The 23468-nt window shown below is 46.6% G+C and overlaps 3 protein-coding genes across 10 annotated transcripts in view; 2 read left to right on the forward strand and 1 right to left on the reverse strand.

The window, feature by feature from the left end:
* Positions 1-3300, forward strand: part of adarb1b (adenosine deaminase RNA specific B1b) — a 42505-nt gene extending 39205 nt beyond the window's left edge. For all 3 annotated transcript variants that reach the window (XM_049728829.2, XM_049728827.2, XM_049728828.2), the window contains 2 exons: positions 33-211; positions 285-3300. In XM_049728829.2, coding sequence (XP_049584786.1) covers positions 33-211; positions 285-461 — 356 coding nt within the window. In that variant the 3' untranslated portion in view covers positions 462-3300. The remainder of the gene's footprint in view (positions 1-32; positions 212-284) is intronic.
* Positions 3301-3444: 144 nt separating this feature from the next.
* On the forward strand, positions 3445-16640 carry LOC125974048 (TRAF3-interacting protein 1). Of its 5 annotated transcripts, XM_068651678.1 has the most exons (18): positions 3445-4756; positions 5069-5159; positions 10086-10154; positions 10374-10535; positions 10607-10735; positions 10823-11203; positions 11271-11342; positions 11434-11454; positions 11615-11638; positions 11894-11969; positions 12052-12072; positions 12265-12331; positions 12407-12502; positions 12571-12694; positions 12761-12797; positions 12900-12973; positions 15249-15463; positions 15531-16640. In XM_068651678.1, the coding sequence occupies exons 3-18, from the start codon at positions 10107-10109 to the stop codon at positions 15691-15693; spliced, it is 1710 nt and encodes a 569-aa protein (XP_068507779.1). In that variant the 5' UTR covers positions 3445-4756; positions 5069-5159; positions 10086-10106; the 3' UTR covers positions 15694-16640. The 5 variants fall into 5 exon arrangements, with proteins under 5 accessions (XP_068507779.1, XP_049584790.1, XP_049584789.1 ...); XM_049728833.1 differs by lacking the exons at positions 3445-4756; positions 5069-5159 and adding an exon at positions 8979-9245 and having other exon boundaries at positions 10826-11203; XM_049728832.1 differs by lacking the exons at positions 3445-4756; positions 5069-5159 and adding an exon at positions 8980-9245.
* On the reverse strand, positions 5043-8545 carry LOC125974049 (TRAF3-interacting protein 1-like). 2 transcript variants are annotated; one of them, XM_049728837.2, is made up of 12 exons: positions 8295-8545; positions 7966-8034; positions 7748-7909; positions 7233-7689; positions 7074-7097; positions 6876-6990; positions 6710-6805; positions 6507-6630; positions 6341-6377; positions 6157-6230; positions 5865-6082; positions 5043-5800 (listed from the first exon to the last, which is right to left on the reverse strand). In XM_049728837.2, the coding sequence occupies exons 1-12, from the start codon at positions 8424-8426 to the stop codon at positions 5638-5640; spliced, it is 1671 nt and encodes a 556-aa protein (XP_049584794.1). In that variant the 5' UTR covers positions 8427-8545; the 3' UTR covers positions 5043-5637. The 2 variants fall into 2 exon arrangements, with proteins under 2 accessions (XP_049584794.1, XP_049584793.1); XM_049728836.2 differs by having other exon boundaries at positions 5043-6082.
* Positions 16641-23468: the final 6828 nt, after the last annotated feature.

Below are 23468 nucleotides of genomic sequence, written 5' to 3' on the forward strand. Positions count from 1 at the left end.
CGGCCCGACCGGTGCGTTCGCCACTTTTGCAGGGATAAGCAACGCCGAGGCCAGGCAGCCGGGCAAAGCGCCTAACTTCAGCGTCAACTGGACGGTGGGCGACCAAGGCCTGGAGGTGATCAACGCCACCACGGGCAAGGACGACATGGGCCGGGCCTCGCGCCTCTGCAAGCACGCCCTCTACAGCCGCTGGGTGCGCCTGCACTCCAAGGTACGTACGGCAATCGTTGCGGAAATTTTTCCGATGCCCTTGCTGATCGGTGGTCTCGCCTGCCCCCCCGCAGCTGTCCGCCGTGTTACGGATCAAGGTGCTCAAACCGGCCTCGTACCACGACGCCAAGCAGGCGGCGGCCGAGTACCACTCGGCCAAGCAGGCGCTCATCAAGGCTTTCCACAAGGCCGGCTTGGGGGCTTGGGTCAAAAAGCCCAGCGAGCAGGACCAGTTCACTCTGGCTTCCTGAGGGGACTAAGAGATTCTGAACTCCCACCCACCCCACCCCCCTGCCCCAGAACTGGTGTTAGCCTCTCTCTCGTGTAGAGCCCCTTAGCCGCCGCGTCCTCCCCGTATATTTGCACGCACTTGCAGCTGTTAACTCGTGGAAATTAAATGTGCATAGTTCCCAAAAATTCAAACAAACAAAAAAAAAAGCCCATCTCATCAGGGTCACCACTTACCGGACTCACCTCATGAAATTGTGTGCTTTATTTTATTTTTGTATTTTTTTTTTGCTTTTGACAGATCGTGGGCTTCCCCACGTACTAAAACTGGAATCCATAGACAGAGAAAGTGTATGTCGCTATTTTGTTTGAGAAAGTGTCGTCAGATGAGAGAAATGTGCACAAGTTGAAGGCCGGGAAATGAAATCCTAACCAACTCGTCATCCAACGTGTCATTTGGATCTTCGATATTTAGATGAGACGTGCTCACCGCAAAGGGATTTTATTTTCTTTTAAGATTTTTTTGACTTTGATGTGTACTCGTACATTCCTTCTCGGTGTGCGGACGTGCCGATGTCGACTCGAGCTGGTGGAAGCCCGGCCGGCTCTCGCCTGCTGCTGCTTTGGGGAAAGTTGAGTTTTTTTGCATGGCCGACCGACCCACACAGCAGACAGCGGCGCATGCGGAGAAGTAGAAAAAAAAGAATGGAAAGCCTCCGTTCTGTTTCGTGCGTGCGTGCGTGCGTGCGTGCGTGCGTGCGAATGAATGCCAGCATCTTCCTCCACAGGCAGCTTTCAATCTGTGTCTGTGTTTTCTACATTTCTGCTGTTGGTTGTTTGGGTTTACAGAGAAGACGTCGCTTATGTTTTCTCAACGGTGGGCTTTTTTTTTCTAGATCCTGGATTATACTTTAAAAAAAAAAAAAGACAAGAGCTTTTAAGTGATACTGGATTTTTTTTTGTTTCGGGGAGGGGTGGGTGGAAATACTGACTGATGCAGATATTTGTTTAAAAAAAAAAAAAAACAGCACTATTGAGCTAACGGCTGATATTTTTATGTACACGTTTGAAGGTACACACGTACTGTTTGTGAAATGTATTTAAAAAGTACTCACTATGCAAAATGGCCCGCTAGACGGTAGTGTCGTATTTATCGTATGCTAGTTGTTTGACGTGAGCGTCATTTTAAATGTTGTCACTTTGGAGTTCACTCTTGGTAGGATTTCAATCAAAAAGGTGAAGCGTTAGCGAGTAGAACACTTCCTCCCGATTCTACCATACTCAAAACTGCTTCTGAACTTACTTGAAATTCTCAAGTCATTTGCTGAAATTTGTCCTGACAGCCGACAGACTGTCTTACTGTTCCTCTTTGGTCCTGTAGGTGTCACTAACCCGTGTTTCAGACTTTTTTTTTTTTGTATCAAGATTTGCACATCTTGAAGGACATTTCATGTGAAAAAAAAAAAAAAAAAAACTACAGTGACAGTAAAGCCGGGTACGCGCATGCCGACAATTGGGACGAATTTTGTGTCTGAAAGTTTTTCTTCAACCAATTACTGTAACGAGTGGGCTTTTTTTTTCCTTTCTGAAAACCTTATTAAGCATGTTCAATATTTGCATTTGCAAATTCCTGATTGGCTGTTGGGCTCAAAATCGTCCCGGTTTTCATTCTTTGTGCACCCGACGTCATCTGATCTACTGCTCCACCGTGATGTCACTCAACGTCGTCCACGCCGACGCGACGAGAACACGTTTGACGTCTTTTTGTGACTTTGATGTAATCGCTCGGCGTGTGCGGGGGGGTGCTCGGGCTTCTCAAAGCAAACTCGGAATCTTCACCAAAGATGATGTCGACTTGCGTGTGTTTGGGGGAAACCAGATGTGTGAATTTGCAGTCAAGCCTTCCTATTGGCGGGCGTTCAGGGACCAGGAAGCCCATGAAGAGTAAAAAAAAAATCCACAAATAATTGATGGAACCTAATCAAAGACTCGGATGAAAGAAAGGAACTCCACATCACTTCCGACAACAACCCAGGCTAAACTAAGCTCCTCCCCCCTGCATCCAAGGATTTGAAGTCCTCGGTCGGGCTTTTGTTGCGCATTTTCTACCCCGCCATCAGGAAGATGTGATTTTTATTTTCTTCTTTCCGGGATAGTGCTGTCGATATTTCAGCGTGAAGTATTCATTGTTCGGCCCCGCACGCTGTCGTGACAATTGCAGGCCCCCACTTGTCGTCGTAGCATAGCGGCCGACACGTGTGATGTCATAAGTAGCGCATGTCTCTCTCCCTCCCGTCGTTTGATGAAGAGTTGAGAATCTTCCAGGACTGAATGTAAAATGTGACATTTTGATAAGATGGTAGAAGAGCGGAGGATCCTGCACCAAAGTGACATGCAATACCCCCTGCCCCGCCCCGCCCCTGCTGTGATGTCACTTTAATTGACCCTAACCCCCAGACACACACTTTATTCTTTTTGTACATGAGGATTTCCTGCTTGTAAAGTTGTCTCTCTTCCTTCTTTTGACTGCACTGAAGATGTCAACCGATGATGTCATAAGAAACCGTTTCGGGTTCGGCTGGGGGATGCCGGCAGTAAGAACTGAACTGAATTCTCCTTGCACCTCCACTTGTAAATTTTCAATGATGCTCAGTGCCCCCCACCTACCCACCCGCCCCCATGTGTGAAGCCCCTCCTCCCCCCCAAACCAACAAACTCGACCGTACAACCTTGCATGTATTTACCAACGTTGCACCTCGCATGATGATTAACTTAAAGGACTCGTGTAGGGGGGAGGGAGGGGGGGAAGAAAAAAAATATAAAGATAGAGACATAAAAAAGAATAAAAGAGTTCTTAGTTTACTTTTGCATGTGTTGCAAGAGTGTTTCTTTCAATGTTACGTGACTGCCTGCCACCTTCCCAAAAACAAAAAACAAATCCAAATATCAATATCAAACAAAATGCCATTCAATTTACATTCAAAATAAATTGTTGAGTAAAACAAAATTAATAATAATGGAAAATAGAAATAATAATTAAAAATAATGTTCTTAAAATGGTTCTACTAATTGATGACAAACCTAGATTTTTTCACAATTTAAAATTATTATTTTTAAAGTAAAAACAAGACAGATTTATCTTATTTTTTTTGATGAGGGGCACAGCTAGTGTTTGACGCTGATTTAGTGAAACGGCACAAACAAAAAAGTCCAAAGTTTCCGTGACATATCTGCAACTCCCAATTCTCACAAGCCATCTTTGAGTCATCCAAACACGGCGCCGTTGATAATTCATGCAGCTTCTTTTCAACATGATGACCCCCGACAGAGCAGTGTCAACATTTCAGCGCAATTAAATGTGACGTGGAAATGAAGGCACGCTGGCGTGCTAATATCATGCCTTGAACTCAATAATGCATCACAAAGCAAAACTTGAAAGCTCAAGAAAATTATTGAGATCAACAAGAACCGGAAGGGGCGTGTAAAAGAGGGGGCCGGAGGGGGCTTCAAGCACCTCCACAGGAATGACAAATCATTAGCGTTGGTCCGCCACTTAATAGAAGCTTCTCTTCCAAGGCCCGCATTTCAATTTTCTGCTTAGCGGATTTGATGGCAGTGCAACGTCGCTCCCTACCTCGTCCGCCGTTACTCATCTTGCCAGTGTGACCTCGTGCGTGTCTCTCGCTGTAATGTGGCCGCCGTGTTCAAGGCGAATGGATAGGAAGGCAAATGCCTCTCAAGGTAAAGCGCCGTCAAGCAGATTCAAATCGGCTTCAGATCAGACCTTGGTGGCAAAACCTTTTGACGTCATTGAGAGGTGAGGCCAGGCAGGGCGACGAGCGTCATTAGAATGGAAGGCGGGCGAGCGAGCGAGCTGACATTTGCATGGTGACCTTTGCGCTGTACGCGGGGCGGCCAAATTGCTTGTCCTCCAGACGCGCCGCATCATATCAGCGAGCCCGTGGGGCTGCATTTAAGTACCACAGGGGCATCCCATTCTTCTAGATGCATTCAGACAGTGTGTTTTCTGAGGGGAGGGGGGGAGTAACTGAATAGATTGATGGCATATTACCCAGAGCTCTTGCTTGCTTAATGAGCTATTTTGCAGCAAGCCGCCGCTGTTTGAATTGCTAAATTGTCAAAACAGTGTGCAAAGCGCCGCTAATAGCCCCGTGCCCTTGACGCTGGCAGGCCTCGGACAAAATCTTTTGCATGAGGCGTCTGCGAGTGTGTGTGTGTGTGTGTGTGTGGTCAACAGAGAAACGTCATGTGTTGGAGATGATCGTGTAGAAACGGCCCCGCTGTGACAAGTCGAAAGGTAAGCGGAGCTGCAATGAGTTTTATTGCGCAGATTAGTTCAAGCTAACGGTGTTAGCGTCTCCCAAGTGCAGGGCGAGTTTAGCTTGAACCCAGATTACAAGGTTTTTAGTTACTTTAATTCATGACATTATTTATTTATTTATTTGTTTGTTTATTTTTGCTTTGTGTTGGAAGCCAGAATTCAAGCAAACTTCAAATTAACAGCTGCTTGCCGATGCACTTTGAATGTTGAAGCAGTCAACATGTTTTTTGTGTTGCATTTATGGCTCACAGACATATTTTGATTTATTTATTTATTTATTTTTCCCAGCTAATGAAGACGAGCTGTAAACAAAAATGGACGCTTGGGTGCCCAAAAGCTGCTCTAAAAACCCAAGCAAGGAATTCATCATTTTTGCACGGTCAGTGTCATGTTTACTTGGTTTGAATTCCTATTATGGAGATAATGACTTAATTAGTCTGCTTGCAAAATGCCAGCGGGCGGCTTTTGTCTCGTTTGACAGAGCCGGCCACCGTTTCGAGTCTTCATTTCTGTTTGGGCAAATATTTGTTTAGCGTGCAGAGGAGCTTCATCTCCTCCAACTCCACAAAGCAAGCCAATAAGCTAACTGCCCTCATTTGGGCCTTGCGTACTGCCAAGCGTAATGGAGCGCTAGCTAGCTCACGCTTGCTTCAAATAAAAAACATGCGGCAAAGTTTGAATAATTAAAAGGGAGATGAATGAAAAGTTTCTGACCTATATAAAATGTTTTCCCCCTCTCTGACTTCAAGCGAGCGCAAAACGACGAGAACCTTCAAAAACGTCTTGTTAAAGCAAAATCTGGCCAGCCGGAGAAACCAGAACTTTGTACTCCCAAGGCCCCCGCGTTTTTCTTTCTTTCAGGATCTGGAAGAGATAATGGCCACCAACTTCTTCTGGATGTTCTCCTCGTTGGTCAGAATGTTGGACCTGACGGCACAAATCTTGTCCTGGTAATCTTTCATCTGCTGGTCCAGCTCGCCCAGTTCGGCCTTGAGAGGTTCCACCGCCTGCTCCGTCACTCTGCGGGATCACACACGCATTCGCTAACGTCGCTAAAGTGGCGCCACTCGCCGCATGTACCGACTTGTTCTCCTGCAGCAGAGCCTGCGCGTGCTCCTTGTTCTCCTTGCGCCAGCTTTGCAGCTCGGCTTGCATGGCGTCGATGTCCTCCTGCACGTAGTCCATGATCTTGCCCAGCGGCAGCGCGCTCTGACACACCGACTGGATGGAAGCACGTAGACGTTCCACCTCCCGTGTCACCAGGTCCTCCTCTTTCCGGCGGGCTTCCTCGGACATCAGCTTCTGAGACAGTCAAACAACGGCCGTGTTGTCTTTTACTGAAATCTGAAAAAGAAATTCATCGGCAGCAAGATGACCTCTTTGGATTTATTGCAGGACGCCGAGGGTTCGTAGTCTTTTTTGGTTTCGAGGATCTTCTTCACCAGTCCTCCTGCGTGAATGGAAACATCGGTTAGACAAAACGAGAGATTGCGCAACTCGTTCTTAACCTGGATGTGCTCTTTGGATGGAGAGAAACAAAAAGAGGAAAAGAATGTTTACCGTGTTTTGCTTCACTGCTGAGGTCTTGTGCACAGTCCTGGAACAGAAAAGAAAGACACACGATAATGATAAAATGATGCAGTTCCACTTGCGGAGCTAGGGGCGGGCAAGGTGGGGCACAGCTCTCCTGAAATATGCTTTTGTCTGGATATTCTTTCTTACTTACCTTCTCTAGAGCATCTACAGATTCAGGGGCTGCCTCCGCCACCAGAAACTGCTCATCTTCCTCATCCTCATCATCAGACAACTTCTTCCCTTCTCTGATGACTGACGACTTGGCACTGGAGAGCCTGCAAAAGCACAAACGCAGATCTGTACAAATACAGGAACCGCTTTTGTGTCTGAGACGAGAAGATGCAATCACCTCACCTCTCGGGTGGAAGCCCTTCGACAAAGCTCTCCTGTGTCTTGACTCGAGGAGGAGCCGGCCGAGCGCTGCTGGGCCGCGGCGTCGCTCGGCTGTTGCTAGGCAACCAAAGAGGCATCAATTGCATCGAATGGATTGAGGATGTGAGTCGAGGTCGGCGCCGCCCACCTGGAGGCCACGCCAGGCGAAAGTGAGGAGCCTGCAACATCTCCGCTTTCATTGTTAGGAGGACTCGGACCGTGTTCGGCGTCTTTGCATTGGATGGGCGCTTCTTTAGAGACACCTGCACGAAACAATACTTCAATACCAGTAGAATTGTTGCACTTTTATGTCAGGAGGAAAAAAATGAAAGGAGCTTTGCCTTACCGCCGCCTTCACCGTCCGATTCGTCTGTTGACAAAAGACAAACCTCATGAGAGAAAACATCAGCTTCCTAAAGTCGTTTCCTTCTTTCCTTCCTTGCACACTCGGCCGAGGAAATGAGGTTCATATCAGCATATTAACATTTCCGTGCGGCAAATGTACCTCCAAACTTGTTTTTCCTTTTTTGCCCTTTGGCAGAACTTGTTCTGGTCGGACTCTCCGTGCGTGACGCCGCTTTGTGTCGCTCGCTCTCTGCGCTTTTGACTTTTTCTTTCTCTTTTGTCTTGTTGCCTTGACCTTTGTCTTTCTCGTTGCTTTGCGCATTGTCTTTATGGCGACTCTTGTCTTCCTGCTCGGCATCTTTCGCGAGCTCCTGTTCCCGCCGCCTGTGCTCCTTGGCGTTGCGGTGTTCCCTCTCACCGTCTCGCCGCTGTCTCTCCGGTTCTCCGTGCGGCTCCGGCTCCTCCTCGACCCTGCTCTCGCTCTGCTCCGTCGTCGTCTTCTTCTCCTGGCGCCCCTCGGCAACGTCCTTGTCTTGGGATTTGAGCGCGCTCTCCTTGGTCCTCACGTCCAACCGCTCTCCTGCAAGAACTCTCCTCACGGCCTCCTTACTGGACATCTGAGCAACACATCAGCATGACTATGAAGGACGCTCCCACATTTGCCACATTCATTACCTTGTTGAGGCAGCACTTGGCAATGGTCTGCAGGAACTCGTTGGTCTTCTCGGGCTCATGACCGGCGACAATATGCGCCGGTCTGACCGCAAGGGGTTCTCCAGTGACCAGCACCACAACATCGATGGCTTTCTGGAGGAACGCCATCTTCATCTCCTTGTCCTAAAAATGCTGGGTTGCTTTACCGAGTAGGGTGTCTCGATTTTTGTCCAACTTACCTTGAAACATTCTGACTTCAATTCATTGTCTTTGTACAAGCCTTTCATAAAGCCAGTGGTCCTGATGATCTGGGGAAGGTGCAGAAGACAAGCAAGCGATCACATGGATGCCATAAGTTACTCAATTTTACGTTCGTCATCTTTACAACAACTTTATGAACAAATTGTTGCCATCTTGCTATTGGGTAAGAGCATAGCCACCCTTAACTTGTTCATTCGACCTATACAAAGTTTTTTAAAAAGTAACAGCACCCCCTATTGGCTATTTTGCGTTAGAACAACGTGCCGTCCTGCAGTCAGTATAACACAAACAAAAGTAGAAGTCTCACCTCAGAGAAGATGTCGTGCAGGTACCGAAACGGCGGTTTGCTCAGCAGTTTCTCAGTGAGAGCCGGTTTCTTGATCACTTTGCCCAGTGTGCTTTGTGTCTTTTTGATTATTTGGCTGTTTGTGGTGGCCATTATTTGACTAATAAGCTGGTACTCGATTATCTTTGGTTTTTGTCTTTTTTTGTCAAATGAACTTATTCGGTCATTAAAATGCCGAGGGGCCAGTGAAATTGTTTTGCCTTTATTTCATCACGTTGATGAACCGTGACGTCAGACACACGTCATCATCTTCACCAGGGAGTGCCAATTACGCCACGTACAATCTGTTATCTTTCATTGTTTGAAAAATAATGAACACATTCATTTATCAATGACTTATGGCTTCAATTACCCAAACACGCTCTTTTGGAAGTCAGGTAAACCGTAACAGCAATGAACTGCAATGTAGCCTACGTTTTGCATTTATTCATTTATTTATCGTTGCTTGTATTTTGTGCTATTTGTTTTCATTTGTACTTTTTATTATCTAATTTTAATTCAAATGTGCGTGTGTGCTTTTAAATTGGATATTGGGAATTGATTATGAAACGAACTCCTTAAGTAAGCTATTGTATTTGCCATTGATGGCAGCAGGTGGCAGTATAGGCAGCGCTCTAGAGCCAAACTACTAGAAGATTTGTACAAGAAGAAGAAAGTATACGCTCGGGCCATTCTCCCAAATGCGCATGCGCAAAGTTTTAACCTCGGTATTAAAACAAAAGCGGCTCGGATTGGATTCTGTTAGCGCTACTTTTGTTTTGCTTTTCTTTCTTTTAAAAAAACATAATAATGAACGCGGCGGTTGTCAAAAAGACGCAAGACGCGCTCGGAAAGGTGATAAAGAAACCACCGCTGACTGAAAAACTGCTCGGCAAACCACCCTTTCGATACCTGCACGACATCTTTAGCGAGGTGAGATTGATGCGGTCATGCTGCTTTCTCAATTGATACATTTCTGCTCATTTTCTCCGCATATGTGGAAAATGCCTACTGTTTAACCTGACTGAGCTCAACTGCTCGCGAGCTTAGCGAAAAGTAATTAGCTCGTTAGCAGAGCCGCTTAGCCATTTTAATTCGCCAACATTGACGAAACTACGAGATGCGTTTTTATGTTGTTGGGAAAAACTCCTCTGTGTGTTGCTTCTACAAATCAGCGGCAAACAAAGTGACTAAACGGGTGGTGGGTTAGGTCGTCCCGTTGCCATTGGCACAACGCAAACAATGTTGTCAAGGTTGCTAGATGCGCTCAAGGGATACCAACTGAGTCGATCTTTAAAATTCTACATCAAATCAATGTAATCCGTTCATTTTATTAGAAACAAGTCTGCCTGATAGCAAATTGACATTGCTCAAAACAAAGCCCCCCTCTTTATCTTGTATTTGCTTTATTTCTCCTGAATTTCCCCCAATATCTATCTATCTATCTATCTATCTATCTATCTATCTATCTATCTATCTATCTATCTATCAAACATTTTGTACAATGACCTTCTCACGGTTTAATGGCAGGTAACAGCGGTGTCAGGCTCGGTAATTTAAGTTTCCACTTCTAAATGAGACATCAACACTCTTCTTCGGGTCGTTAGTGTTGTTGGTTTGCGTCACCTTGTGTGCATGTATATTTGATAAAGCACAATGTGTCAGCATATGCAGGTCATTAAAAAAAAGGGGCAAAAAAAATCGTCCAATTTTTAAAAAATTTAATAGCTAATATTAGCCATTTAAATTGACATCTGCTCTCCCCACTTTCAGATCATCAGAACCACCGGGTTCATGAAAGGCCTCTACAAAGACAGCGAACTCAAGTCAGATAATGTAAAGGTAAGGATGCCTTCCCTGCTGCCTTAACTTCATTTTGCACTCAATTTTGACACTCACATAAAGGCATCAAGAAAACAAAGGTGGGCCGGTTCTCGTGTTACATGTAAATAGTGTCTCTGTAGAGTTTAGCTGCTGACACAGTTGGCTGAGCCCACTAATGTTACGGCCGACAACAAAATTCAAGCAGCAATTTTTTTTTTTCATTGTCATGTCTTGTAGGACAAAGAAAGTAAGATAGCCTTCCTTCAGAAAGCAATCGATGTGGTCATGCTGGTCAGCGGGGAGCCCCTCGCGGCCAAGCCGGCGCGTATCGTGGCCGGCCACGAGCCCGAGAAGACCAACGAGCTGCTGCAGGCCATTGCTCAGTGCTGCCTCAACAAGGTTGCTTGTCCGAGCCCCTGACGTTACTTTTTTACTTCATGTTGAATTCATGACGAATATTTCATCCAAAGCTGTCCAGTGAGGAAGCGGTGAAACGAGTGCTGTCTGGAGAAAAGGCGGACTTGAAAACTAAGGCCACATCCAAGTCCCAAGACAAAGAAAACCGCGAAGGACCTGAGCAACAGCCGACGGAAAGAGAGGTAATAAGACCTTTCGTAAATTCCGTTCCACGGGCCTCGCCGTTCCGCCATTCATACCAAAGTTGTTTCCGACTCATTCGGTACAAGAAGAGGATCCGACGCAGCGGGAGCAGAGAAGACAAGGAGCCGCAGCAGCCCAGAGAGCAAGAAGGCCAGAGGCCAGATGGCGAGCGCCGCCACGACGCCGAGCGTTCTGCCAAGAATCACCACCGAGAGCGGGACCGCGACGGAGACAAGAGTCGCGAACGGGCGCGAGACACGGATAAAGTCAGAGGAAAAGACAGAGACAAAGAGAAGGTCAAAGAGCACCGCAGAGATCACGACAAGAGTCGAGACCGAGACGGAACCAGGCAAAGAGATTCTCAAAGGGAGCCGGAGAGGAGCAAGGACAAACCGCGGGAAGCGGACAAAGAAGCCGAAAAGCGCCAAGACAAGAACACAAGTCAAGAAAGAGAGAGTGACAGCAAGGTGAGAGGGAAAATCTTATTTTGCCCTGCAATGGTTTTGGAAATCAAACATTTTTTCTTGTACCCAGGATAGAATAGCACAAGTGCAACAAAAAGCCATCGAGGACCAGCCCAGAAAATCAGCCAAGCCATTGGCAGCTGTAAGTTCTTGCATTTTTTTTTTTCTTCAACATCAGTATTGTCAGTGAGATTTGTTTTCTTTTGTTTTGCTCCTCCGCGTATTGTTGGAAGGAAGCGGAGCCATCCGATGAGGTATTTAATCCTGTCCAACAATCAGGCCTGAGTAGTTGCGTCGTTTTTTGAGATTTCTTAGGCTGTCGGCCGGCGACGTCGTGTGATCATTGCGATTGTAGTGCCGTCCGGAATTGCGATGAAACAATTTGTCTTAACGTTGTCTTGTTTGCACGTGCAGCCTGCGGAGAACGTCGAAAACCAGGTAAAGAGTTTTGAAGGAGCTCCTGCTCTTGTCAGGCGGCTCAAATTGACCCATCCTAAAATCTATTTTTAGCAACAACAACAAAAAGGAAATGTGCAGGAGGTCAAAATGATCTATGAATTCCACATCTTGGGATTTTTTTTTTTTTTTAACAAGGCCAATTTGACCCCCAACTTTAAAGTAATATCTCGAACAATATTTGTTCTTACTAATACAGCTCCCCTTCTCCCCTTTCTTTTGTCGACCTCCTCACAGTCGGACAGTCCGGCAAGAATACCTCGGCCGTCTTCTGCCAAAGGGCAAAGGAGGAAGCCCAGAAATGCGGGGCAGGGTAAGGCTTCTTTTTTGCTCCCTTTGTTCTTGACAAACCCTTTTTTTTTTTCTTTTTTCATTTCTTTGCTTTCTGTCTGCAGATGAATCTGACAGTGAGGGCGGTAGGTGCTTCTATTGGAAGACCACTTCATTCAACATGACCCAAATATTCCCCAAACTTTCACTTTTGCATGCACGAAATTGAACCAGGATTAGCACTTCCCCTAAATTTGCAATACTTGAATCTCCGAGGAACTTTTCAGTGAATGTGCTAAATAGCCAATATTGACGACGTGGCCGCCGGCCTTTTGCAGATGCCGATCCTGCCAAGGAAAGTGGTGATGCCGTGACCTCCTCCATTCCATCTGAAATGACCTCCAGGTTAGCGGCAGCAACTTTAATTGTTCTTTTTTTTTTTTTTTTAACGCATGGTATTATGCTCCTTCCATTGTGCAGCAACAAGCGAACGGCGGCACGGCCCAGCAGTGCGCGTCCGGCTCCTCCTCGAGTCAAGAAACAGGAGAGCTTCAATGACGGCGTCCCGGCTGAGAGGTGATGTCGTCGCATCGTTTAATCCCGAATTGTCACGTATTAAATTTCGGTGGTTGTCTCCTTTGCAGGCTCTCCAGTGCCAAGCCGTCAGTCATCCGAGAGGGCAAGAAGCGGTCCGACGACGAGGATGAGGAAGACGAGCAGTTTTTGGTGGCGGAGGCGGCCCCTGAACCTTTGGAAGCTCGTGACAAGGTTGGTGAAAAGAACAGTTGGTAAGAAGAGAAGAACCTTACTGCAAGGTTGCTTTTTCTCTTCCAGGATTCTGCACAGGACCTCATCGGCGATGAAAAACATGGTACACGCATGTTTTTGTTTCTACACCCCCCACCCAAAATAAAAATGTTGACGTTGCAAGTGAACGGTGTCAAAGAGTTAATGGATGTTTCCGTGAATGCAGGTGGCCTTGTGAAAAAGATCCTCGAGACCAAAAAGGACTATGAAGCATCACCGTCCTCCATTACACGGAAAGAGGTAGCATGTTCAGACTTGTCCTTTCATGTCCACTAGAGGGCGCCCTCAACGCATAAACGTGTGCCACAGGCAGCCGTAGGCCTGTCAATGACTCGAATCTGACATTTGGCAAATGTCCCCGGATGGTGATTGCTTTGAAATGTGCCGTGCGACCCTGCTCATTATCACGGGACAGATGTAAACAAAAGCCGTGCAATTATGTTGCCTCCAAACCACAAAAATGTTCCCCTCCGCCCGAGCCGAAGGTCTCGCGTCCTGACGAGCGAGCGCGGCTTTGCGCGGACCACACGCACACAAGTGATGCACACATGGAGCAAAACAAGCTCTGGTCTCGCTCAATAGCTTCATAAAGGCCCAAATAAAAAAACATGGCGGCTTTATGAGTGAGCAAACATCTGCTAGCTTGGCCTGGCGTTTCCCCTCCACTTATGTAGCGCCGGCTAACGACAACTGCTCATCAAACACGTTGGACCGCGTCAGGCGTGAAAAGTCAACGTCACTTGTCGAAGCCATCTTTTGTCGTTATTAGTCTCGCTGTATTTTGTCTGTCCGCGCGACTGTGTATATTTCCGCCTCATTGTCTGGACACGTGTACGCGCGCCTCCGTCAGCATGATTTCACGTGAGACTTTTGTCTCCCTTGTGGCTGCGGGAGGCCTCGTTCTTTGGGTGGTCCTCTCCAATGAAGCGCGCGTCCCGCTCGAGCCCTCCCGTCGGCTGTCGGAGCGAGACGACATCATCCGTCGTAAAACGCACGGCAGGTTTGATGTTCGCCACTGAGGAACATCAAGTCTGTCAATTTTTTTTTTTTTTCTCTCCCCATATCCCAAATAGAAAAGGCCTTCTTCAAGTGAGAAGTGACTTAAGTTTCTCCATTTTCACTCACCTCCGCAGGTATACTTTGGTTGAGAGCGCCCAAATAAGTGGGATGACTTCCTTCCTGACATGGAAGTGCAGCCATGTCACTTTAATGGAGTCATTTTCCCCGCGTAATCACGGCGGAGCGTGCCGGATGTCAACATTCAACTTGCTGGTTGAGCTTTGAAATTTCAGCTGGCGCAATTCATGAAAGCGAGCCAGCGAGCGGCCGCTTCGGAGCGCAAACGCTGACGTTAGAGACGAAGAGGCGGACTGTACTCTCCTCGCTAATTCAATTACGTGAGCGCGAGTCGGACATTTGATGCATCTTGAAAGCTTGGCCTGGCCTTGACCCCGGTGGCGCCGTGGCGTATTTATTCAAGATACTTCTCCTTGCATTTACACGCAATTTGGCCCTCGCAGCAGCAAGAATGTTGTGTACTTTGAAATTTGCCTTGATGAAGGTTTTGTTCTATATAAATAAACCGTCAACGCGGCACACAAATGGAAGGCTGTCGAGTGAACGCCGTCAGGGGCCGGCCGAGAAAATAAATATTCCCCTCTTCAATACTTCATAAACTCTTTTCTGGATTTGGGGAGCGCACAAGGAAATGAACTTGAATCATTCTTCGAGATGGGATTTGGTCACATGCTCCTTGCCACTTCACTTTCAGTTCTTTCACTGTGAAGAAAGTACTTCTGTACGACAGCCCGACGTCGACCCGGAGTGACCTTTAAAGTCAAGCTGCCGCTTTCACACTCTGTTAGCAAAAGAGGTCAGCGTGCGCTAGCAAATAAAGAAAGGAGGACCTGGCCATCGTCTGCACAAGGCTGGCGGGAGAGAGAGAGAGACCGCAGTGTTTGTGTAGCTGCAGGCTTCTCATCACCCGGCGCAAAGCCACCCACCGAGACAGACGTTGGACCTGAGAAAAAAAAAAAAAAAGTCAGATTTGTCTTTTGCCTCCATTTCGTGCCCAATGTTTTCGTCATGGCGAGCCCTCAAGTCGGACTTGAAAGGAGGTCCGAGTGTGGCGTTTGTTACTCAATACGGCAGTAAAAAATCAGCCCGCCGCCACAGCTTGTTAGCAAACTAAACAAAACCAGCGCAGGTGGGGCATGTGTGTGTCCCCGCGCAAACGAGTGTTTATGTCTGCACGGACGTGTGTGTGTGTGTGTCTGGCTTCTCGGGCACACTTGGACCGCTTTTTGGCCAAGCCCAGCTGAGCAAACATCCTCCGGTTTGCCGCGTGTTAAGGGAGGCAACCCGACTTTTTTGATCCCGTCTGCCAGTCGGCATACCGACCCGCTCGCCCCGCTTCCTGCTTGCGAAGACTCATTTTAAATTCACGTGTTTCAATTCAGCGGCTTTCAACAAATGTCTGCTTTCAATCGTTTGCCTGTTGTTTTATTTCCAAAAGCCGGCGTCGGGCCAAGCCGTGAAGAAGGAGCAGGACCTGGTGACGCGGGAGGTGGAGCGTCTACGCGCCTCCATCCAGTCGGTGTGTCAGAGCGCGTTGCCGCTGGGCAAGATCATGGACTACGTGCAGGAGGACCTCGACGCCATGCAAGCCGAGCTGCAAAGCTGGCGCAAGGAGAACAAGGAGCACGCGCAGGCTCTGCTGCAGGAACAGAAGTGAGTGCACGTGGTCAACATCATACGCCTTTGTCGTCATTGACCGTCGCCGATTCCGTGTGTGCAGAGCCACAGAGTGGGCGTTAGAACCTCTCAAGGCGGAACTTTATGAGCTGGACCAAATGATCAAGGATTACCAGGACAAAATTTCTGCGGCAAGGTCCAACATTCTGAGAAATGAAGAGAAGATTCAGAAGAAATTGACTGGAATCATCTCCTCTTCCACTTGAAGTGAGATCATCTCCCCAGAAAAGAAATGCTGACATCAGCGTGACGGAAGACACAACCTCCCCTTATGCCTTGGAGCAATATTTTGCTCCAAGTTGGGGGAGGAAAAAAAAGTCTTTCCACACTGGACCATCCCTTAAGCTGCGCAGATGCAGTCAACATTTGTTGTAGTACTGCAACTGACCTGTAAGGGGCAGTGTGGTGCTATACGGCATGCACGCTGCCTGAAAACACTTAAGAAGAAAAAACATTGCCGTCTCAAAAATACGAGAAGAGGCTCGCCTTACAGTTGAACGCACTTTACTAAAACTGATTTACTGCAGACAAATATTGTCATAGGTAGTCCCCATTTCACTCCTATTACGGGGCCTTTGAATGTGAAATCTCCAAAAACAAAAGCCATTGGCTTGATTGCGTGCCCTATTCCGAAGTCAAGCACACGCCAAAAGAAGCAGTCATGATTATTTTCTTCCGTTTCTGAGATTAGTTTTGACATTGGAGTTTTTTCTGAATGTGCTGCACACTTGGATTTAAGGTCACGGGCAATTCTGACTCGCTCACTTCAATATTGCGCAGAAATTGTAGCTCGGCGGTCGGGGATGTGATACGAAATGGCCTTCCGATGTCAAACGCAATCAAATGGATCCATTTGATTGTCTCTTCCAAACGTTCTCCTCAGCAATGGTGTTCACATCGTGTTTTTTGCGAGTCAAGTCTACGTTTCAGGCACAGCTGCACTTTTGACACGTATATAGATTTGAAAGTAGAATACATTTTTATTTTTGACATAACACCATGTTGGAGTCCATTAACACGAGAGTGAAAATGTGACCAGATCTGAGTCATGAGATTGTAGAAAGTCCATTGTCAAGGAACTTACTAGTACACTGCACATTATCATTTTATGTTTTTTGTAGTGAAGTACAATAATAAATGGCTCCAATAAATATCACAGACTCCTGTATCACAAATACACGCTTTCTCTCGACTTTGATCCGAGCAAGAAATGAAAGAGCCGCTGTCAGCCACCAAACCTCGTGAAACGTCACTTGACCGACGTTTTTTTTTTTTCCAAGTAGATTCTGAGCTGCAAAGACTCAAGTGAATGAAAGGCCACCTGCTCGCAACCTGCTCGCAACCTGCTGGATTGCAAGTTGGTAGAAAAAAAGCTGAGCCGCTCTCAGTGGAAGGAAGCCTGAGAGCAAAAAAAAAAAGCTGACGTGGCTCGCTAATGAGCGACTACACCTTTGAACGCGTGCGCTCTGCAGTAAAGCAGGCCCAGCTAATCCCCGCAAGCGCTTATCTTGACCTCGGCTCGGGTCTCCGACTGACCCTGGAGCCCTTAAGCGTGCCTTTTGTGGGTGTGATTAGCTGCCGAATGAACAACTGCTGCCGTTGAGACAGTCAACTTGACCCCGGCTGCTTTTCCACTTTCTCCAGTCGCTTGTGGAAATGTCACAAAAATGTCCATTTGTGATCGAGTCGCTGTGCCAAGCTGGTACGCTTTGCCGCCGTTCGGCTCTTCCGAGGTCTCTAGATGGCACTGTCCTCCTTTCAAGTGTGCCAGATCACTTGGCACGCTGCCTCTCTTGCCTTTTGTTTTCTCCTCCGCCCGTCAGCGGTCACTCAATGTTTGCAGGACTCAGCACAAAGTGACGTCACGCTCGCAGGACTTCTAAAAGTGGGCTTTTGGTGAAAAGGCGGTTAAATTGCATCTTGTTTGCACCATGCAGCTCCTGCCTAATGTTCTTGTTCAAACGTTTGCTCTCGTGGGTGGAAGGGGGTGAGTGACCGGCCCCCGTTTTTCCCATGCCCGCAGGCTGGCTCTCTACTGTGGGATTCCCAAGCCCTCAGCAAAGGCCAGTGTACCAAATTCCCACAGTGGCGACCACTGGATGACTTTCTTCCTCGTCTTCTTGCGACTGAGATTATGGCCGTGATGTTACTAGCGGTTTGGGAAGCTGCCCATTTCTTCCTGATTCTTTTTTTTTTCTCGTCCACTCCTCAATCCCACCCTGAGATCAGCTCACTCCAAAGATTTCTTCCTCCTCGTTCAAGTTAGCCCTCGGCAGCCCATTTTCTGACCGCGAGATCTTCTTGGTGGTGGAAAATCCTCCCCATGAGGAAGCCTGCTGCTCTACGGAAGGAATTAAACATGGGCAGTTTACTGTAACGACGTTGTCATGATGATTAGCTAATCCCTAGACTCGCCACCCAAGAGTTGCTGCCAACAACTAACTGGATGTTCTTTAAATGTTTGTTTTTGTAAGTACAGTACAGTACAGTACTTTGGATGGATACAATTTCATTTTGCGCCAGCTATTCAATATCAAATTTTCTTTGCCTTAAGTATCGATTGCTGGTATCGGAGGCCCCCATGAGTACCCGATAGCTAAAAAAAAGACCAGTATCGGCCTGATTGAAAAGATAATTGAGTATTTTGAATGAGAGATGAAACTGGAATCTCAAGGCAACCAAAAAGCCAATTTCCTGTCCAATTTTTGCTTTTCATAAATATCAAGTTACATCTCAGACAAGCTAACATAGGCTCCATTGCGTCATAGCACGGAGAGTGTCAAAGTTGGACGAAGTCAACTTCCTGTTGTTTAATTCCACAGAGGAGGTTTGTGGTTGCGTTGACTTGGAGTGCGTGTGCGCGATGAGGTTTACGAGAGCGTCTCATGCATTCAATTTATGCCTCGGCACTTATGTTTAGTGCATGTGCGCAAACGACGCCCACTCACGAACCAGGATCTCGCCCACCTCATGCGCAGCCCGTGCAGGAAATGATAGAGGACGCTATCTGCAGTCGACCGCGACCAGGAAGATGCATTTAGTGGACCCAGCAGCATGTATAAATCAGTGTTGACGATCATCCGCCGCTGTGCGCTCTTGCTGCCAGGTAGCAATTAGCTTAACTCGTGTCTTTAATCGGCCGCCTGGAAGGGATGCCACTTCTCTCTTATTTTCTCACCCACCGCTGCTGCCACTCCCAAACGAGTGAGGGGACGGGAGGGGAGCAGTTTGCAAACTGCAGCAGGTGGACGGACAGGTGGTGGACAAATGCGTTGTTTGAAATCATCTCCCGAACATTTGCACAACTTAAATGAACTCATTCATGCTTATTTCATTGAACCTTCCCAGAGATTTAAAAAGCGAGTCTTTTCCTTTGCATAACGGGGAACAAGAAATTGACAGACAACTTTTCCCTAGAAATATGCTTTGGATTAGCAACTTCGTCAACGTTTCCTGGGAAACATCGGGGGCGTAACTAATCATTCAAATATGAGAAGATGAAAGGGAATTTGTGGCTTACTGCGCACCAGAAAATCTGACCCAAACAATAAGGCAAGCTTTTTAACAAGGCTGTTTATTTGTGCATGATATTGAGCAGATGGATCGTGATGAGTCACACCGCAAAAAATTACAAAACATGCCACTTTGGCTGTCAATCGTATTAAACACGCCTCAATAAAGCCACCTTCCTCCGCACGCTTCTCAAAGTCAGAGCGGCGCACGCGAGCGACTTGCTTTACATTTCCACGACTTCATATTTCAGCTTATATTTGTTTTTCTATCGCCCCAGCGCAAGTGGCCTTGAATTGTGCTTATTCAAAATTCACAACAGATATAGTTCATACATGTGCATATTTAATCTGATTACAAAAAAATGATCAATTACAAAAAAAATTGGGCTTTGAACTCGTCAATTATTTACAGTCTGTGGTTGGCCACAGACACGTAGTAAACGATTTGGGGTGAGCTTTTCGAGAGCATACTTGTGTGCACCACCACGACGATAATGAACCGTCACGCTTCGGATTGCTGCTAACTGCTTTTGTGTATTTCTTTTGGAGTGTGGAAGAGCCGCACGGGAAATGGGCCTGTTGTTTATTTGCCTGCAACGCGTAAACATGTCAGATCTTGATACTGTTTTATTTATCACATCCACTTGACGTGTGCTAATGGACAACACATTTTTGGGATGAATGCACACACGTGTGACTGGATGTATTGTGTGCGCGCGTGTTTTTGTGCATACACGAATGAAGTTGGGGTTATCTTTTTTCTTCTTTATCGACAGTTTTGCAGGGTGAGTAAAATTGTGATTATTATTATTATTATTAATTATATTATTATTATCATTATTATCATTATCATCTTTAAGAAGTCAAATCAAACTCAAAAATCAATCAAACGAATGGGTCATAATAGATGTGTGTACCTTACATGTGTATTTGAATACACTGTACAATAATAGTTTCACAAAATGAATTCACATGATGGTAGTCTGTAAAACAAGCAAAAATATCCCTACACAGAGACCCAACGGAAGCAACGAAAAAACAGTTCTCTAGCCTTATGGCAAAGAGCGCTAGTGATCCCGGATGCTTCATGCGCCCACCTGTAGAATAAGTGATCGCCAGTTCAAATCTACAGTGAACAGCTGAAGAGCAGTCGTCCATTTGTTTCGTTTGACATTCGGGTTTTCTTTTTCGTTTTTACATTTCGTTGTACAATGGAGGATTACATGTCCAAACGATTTTCAACTATGGATTTTCGGTCGAAGCAGGAGGTCATCAGTAAAGGAAGAGCAACTCCGGAGTTAAAATGTTTGATTCGACACACGCGACTTCGGAACGGAGTGGTACGTACGATCGAAAACAAGTTTTTGATTCCGTGTGCTTAATTGAGTGTTTTTATGTGTGAAAACTGCTGATATGAGAATTTAATTAAAATAGTTGAAATTAAATCATGAATAAGCCACTCTAGAGCAACGTTCCCCAACCTCTTTTTTGACACGGTTAGGTGTCGGACAAATTTTACCTGGGGGTGACGTCAGTGCCTCCCCAGTCATGAACCTCACCGCACGTCACTGCAGTGAAGCATGCACACTATAAAGAAGAAGAAGAGGCGAAAACATGGAGAAATATTCCAATAGTTCGACAAACAAACGTATTTTTTTGCGTGTAGCACCAGTGACAGGATGACACGTCAGAGCTGCGCAACCGCACTGAAGGGCAAATTCATCATCGCGTATCCTCATAGCTCCGAAAAAAAACCACCCCTCATCCAGCTGCGGTTTCTTCTTTTAAATTTACTGCCACAAACAAGTCGGCATTTACGCATGTCAACAGTCACTTCAGGACACGTCCTTAGTCCCTAAGTGAGATTTCGTACTGCGAGACATCCTTTGAGGCGTTTGATTGTCTTTAAATGTGTGATCATGTCTTTGATTTAAAGGCTTGAAAACACTTGGCGGCTGTTTTTAATCTTGTTATTGTTGTTGAATGGCGAAACTTTGAACACACGTCGGAAGATCCATGAACGGCCAAGACATTTTCTGGAATGTCTGAAACCCACGCAAGCAAAGTGAGCACAGAAGGCCCAATCTCAGATCCACGGAACCGCCAGGCAGACTTCGCCGTGCCGCCTGCGTGAAAATCAATTGGCGTGAAGACGTTTTTCGCACCTGCACGTCACCTCGGTCACGCTGTTGGCGAACGGACGAGTCTGGCCTCTTTTCGTGTCATTGGCTAATTCAAAGCATCTTGTGGGGATGAGCGTAGGATGTGACTGCAGAAAATAAAAGAATCATAACAGGAGGATCAAAGAAGGGGAGCAAATCTATTCCTTCTGGACGTAGCGGCGGCGGCGGCGGCTCCGGCATCAAACAAAGGCAGTCCAAAGTCAAGACAGACTGGATAAAAGAAGAAAGCCCTGAACTCTGCAGCACGAGCCGCTTGATTTACACTCGGCTTTCAAAAGTAGTTCACCTCCACCTGCTTCCTTCCCGCAAGTTGAGCTCGCACAACGCAGCTGCGTGGGCGCCATCATTCTCCTGTCAAGAGTCCACTTTGTGTTCTAATTTAGCGCAACGCTTCATGTCAGATGGCCGACCTTAGCTTGGCCTGCGTTTCCCTTTGTGTACTGCACAAAATGGATCAACAACAAATACATTAGCCAACTAATCGTCTCAAAAATCGGGTTTAGAAATGTTGCGATTTCGGTCCCTCAAAAGTAATAATTCATCTTCAGACCTTTTGTAACCAGATGTTTGGCTTTGGAGCTTTTAGCGCTGGCCGAAGGTGCCACGAGGTCTCCGATTGTAACTTTGGGTGCAAGTTGAGGAAAGCGATGCGTGCGTTTACTGCGCCAATGCGTGAAACAAAGAAGTTGCTGTGTGACACTTTAAAGGAAGTCGCCCTATGCATGCATGTAGTCAGACTGTGGGGCCTTTCAGATGACCACAAAAGAAGAGAGAAGCTGAGTAAGTCCATAAGTCATCCACAAAAACAAACTCCCATGTCTGTAAATAAATGCCAAGCAGCAAAACCCAAAGCCCCAAGGGTGACACTTAGCTTTTGTGGTTGAGCTTTAGGAAGGCAAACAAAGCATGAAACATTTCACCAGCGCCTTAAAACATGCCAATGATCCATCCATCCATCCTGCTGCTTTAAAATCACATTAGATAAAAAATAAAAATGTCAGAGACCCCACACAACTTCAAAAATGATCTCAATTGAAATGTACCGCACACAAAGGTTTTTTAAAATAATGTAGCATCAGTAAAACAAAACAGCTGTAAAAGATTTATCAGTAAAAGTGAAATATAACCCATAACTGTACTAGAAAAAAATTTAGTTCACTGGCTTTTGGAAAAAAGAAATAAGAAATTTTAAGTTTTTCCGTCGAAATGCCGACGTACATTTAATGCAGTTAGCGTTAGCCCATTTTTAGGTTGCGTCGCCTTTTTTGAACTCGGAGGATTCCATCAACCTGCTGTTGTCATTGAAGTATAATTTGAATTCCTGGTAACAAGTGACAATTCCGCATGTGGGCAAAAGCGATCATCCGTCATCAATTGTTTTCTTTCCACATTTGAACTCGTGGTCTACCACCTTCTGGCAGCAGATCCTGGGTGGCCGAGGCGGCCATTCGACAACCCCACCGCGGCTCTGCACGGCTTTTCTTTTTTGCGTCTGAACTTATCGGCCGATTGTTTGAAGGCCGCTGCGGACCTCACAGACTGCACTTCCAGCAAGTGAGAAACACACGGAGGCCTTAGGAAAACTTCGCTTAAGGTCATCCGTGGCAGCTGGCATGCAAGGCGGCCTACAAAAATACACAATCGGTCGCTCTCCACGGCCGTCCGTACACGCCGGTCCAGTCGCGGCACGGCAACAACGCGGGCTTGCGCTGACATCTCCAGACAGTGAAAAATAAACGGAAAGAAGGAGGGGGAAAGAAGACGAATTCCAGTGTCGTGAGCCAAAGGAAAGCCCAGCCTAGCCGTCGCGCACGACGCCCGCTCGCTCGTGCCGTGTTATTGTGTGATAAAGTCGAGACGGTAGGGCGTCGTCGCCGAGGAGAAGCCTGAACGCCGCGGTCATTAAAATACTTTGGCCAAGACGGGATGCTTATCAAATAATATGAACCACATTGCGCCGTTCTGGATTAGTAGCAGCTAAAGCGCTACCTTTTCAAGTACGCTTTGATGTCTGAACCTTAAAACACCGTGCTGGGAAAATAAAAGGCGGCTTCTGTTTAGCAGTGCTTCGAAATATGAATGACCTGCCTTACTAGTTTTACGATCTTTTGCTTTGACTTGCTAGGCTAATGCTATGTGGCTGTAGATAGCTTCATGCTAGTGAACAACCTCATAGACTGAGGCATAATTTAAGTGAATTTATTATTTTGTTGAATGATGTCATGCGTGTGTACTTCCAAAGTTGGCCTCCCATCAGACTGTACGAACACCGCGGCGTTTAGCCGG

This window comes from Syngnathus scovelli, chromosome 8, assembly GCF_024217435.2.
Source record: "Syngnathus scovelli strain Florida chromosome 8, RoL_Ssco_1.2, whole genome shotgun sequence".
Classification (NCBI taxonomy): Eukaryota; Metazoa; Chordata; class Actinopteri; order Syngnathiformes; family Syngnathidae; genus Syngnathus; species Syngnathus scovelli.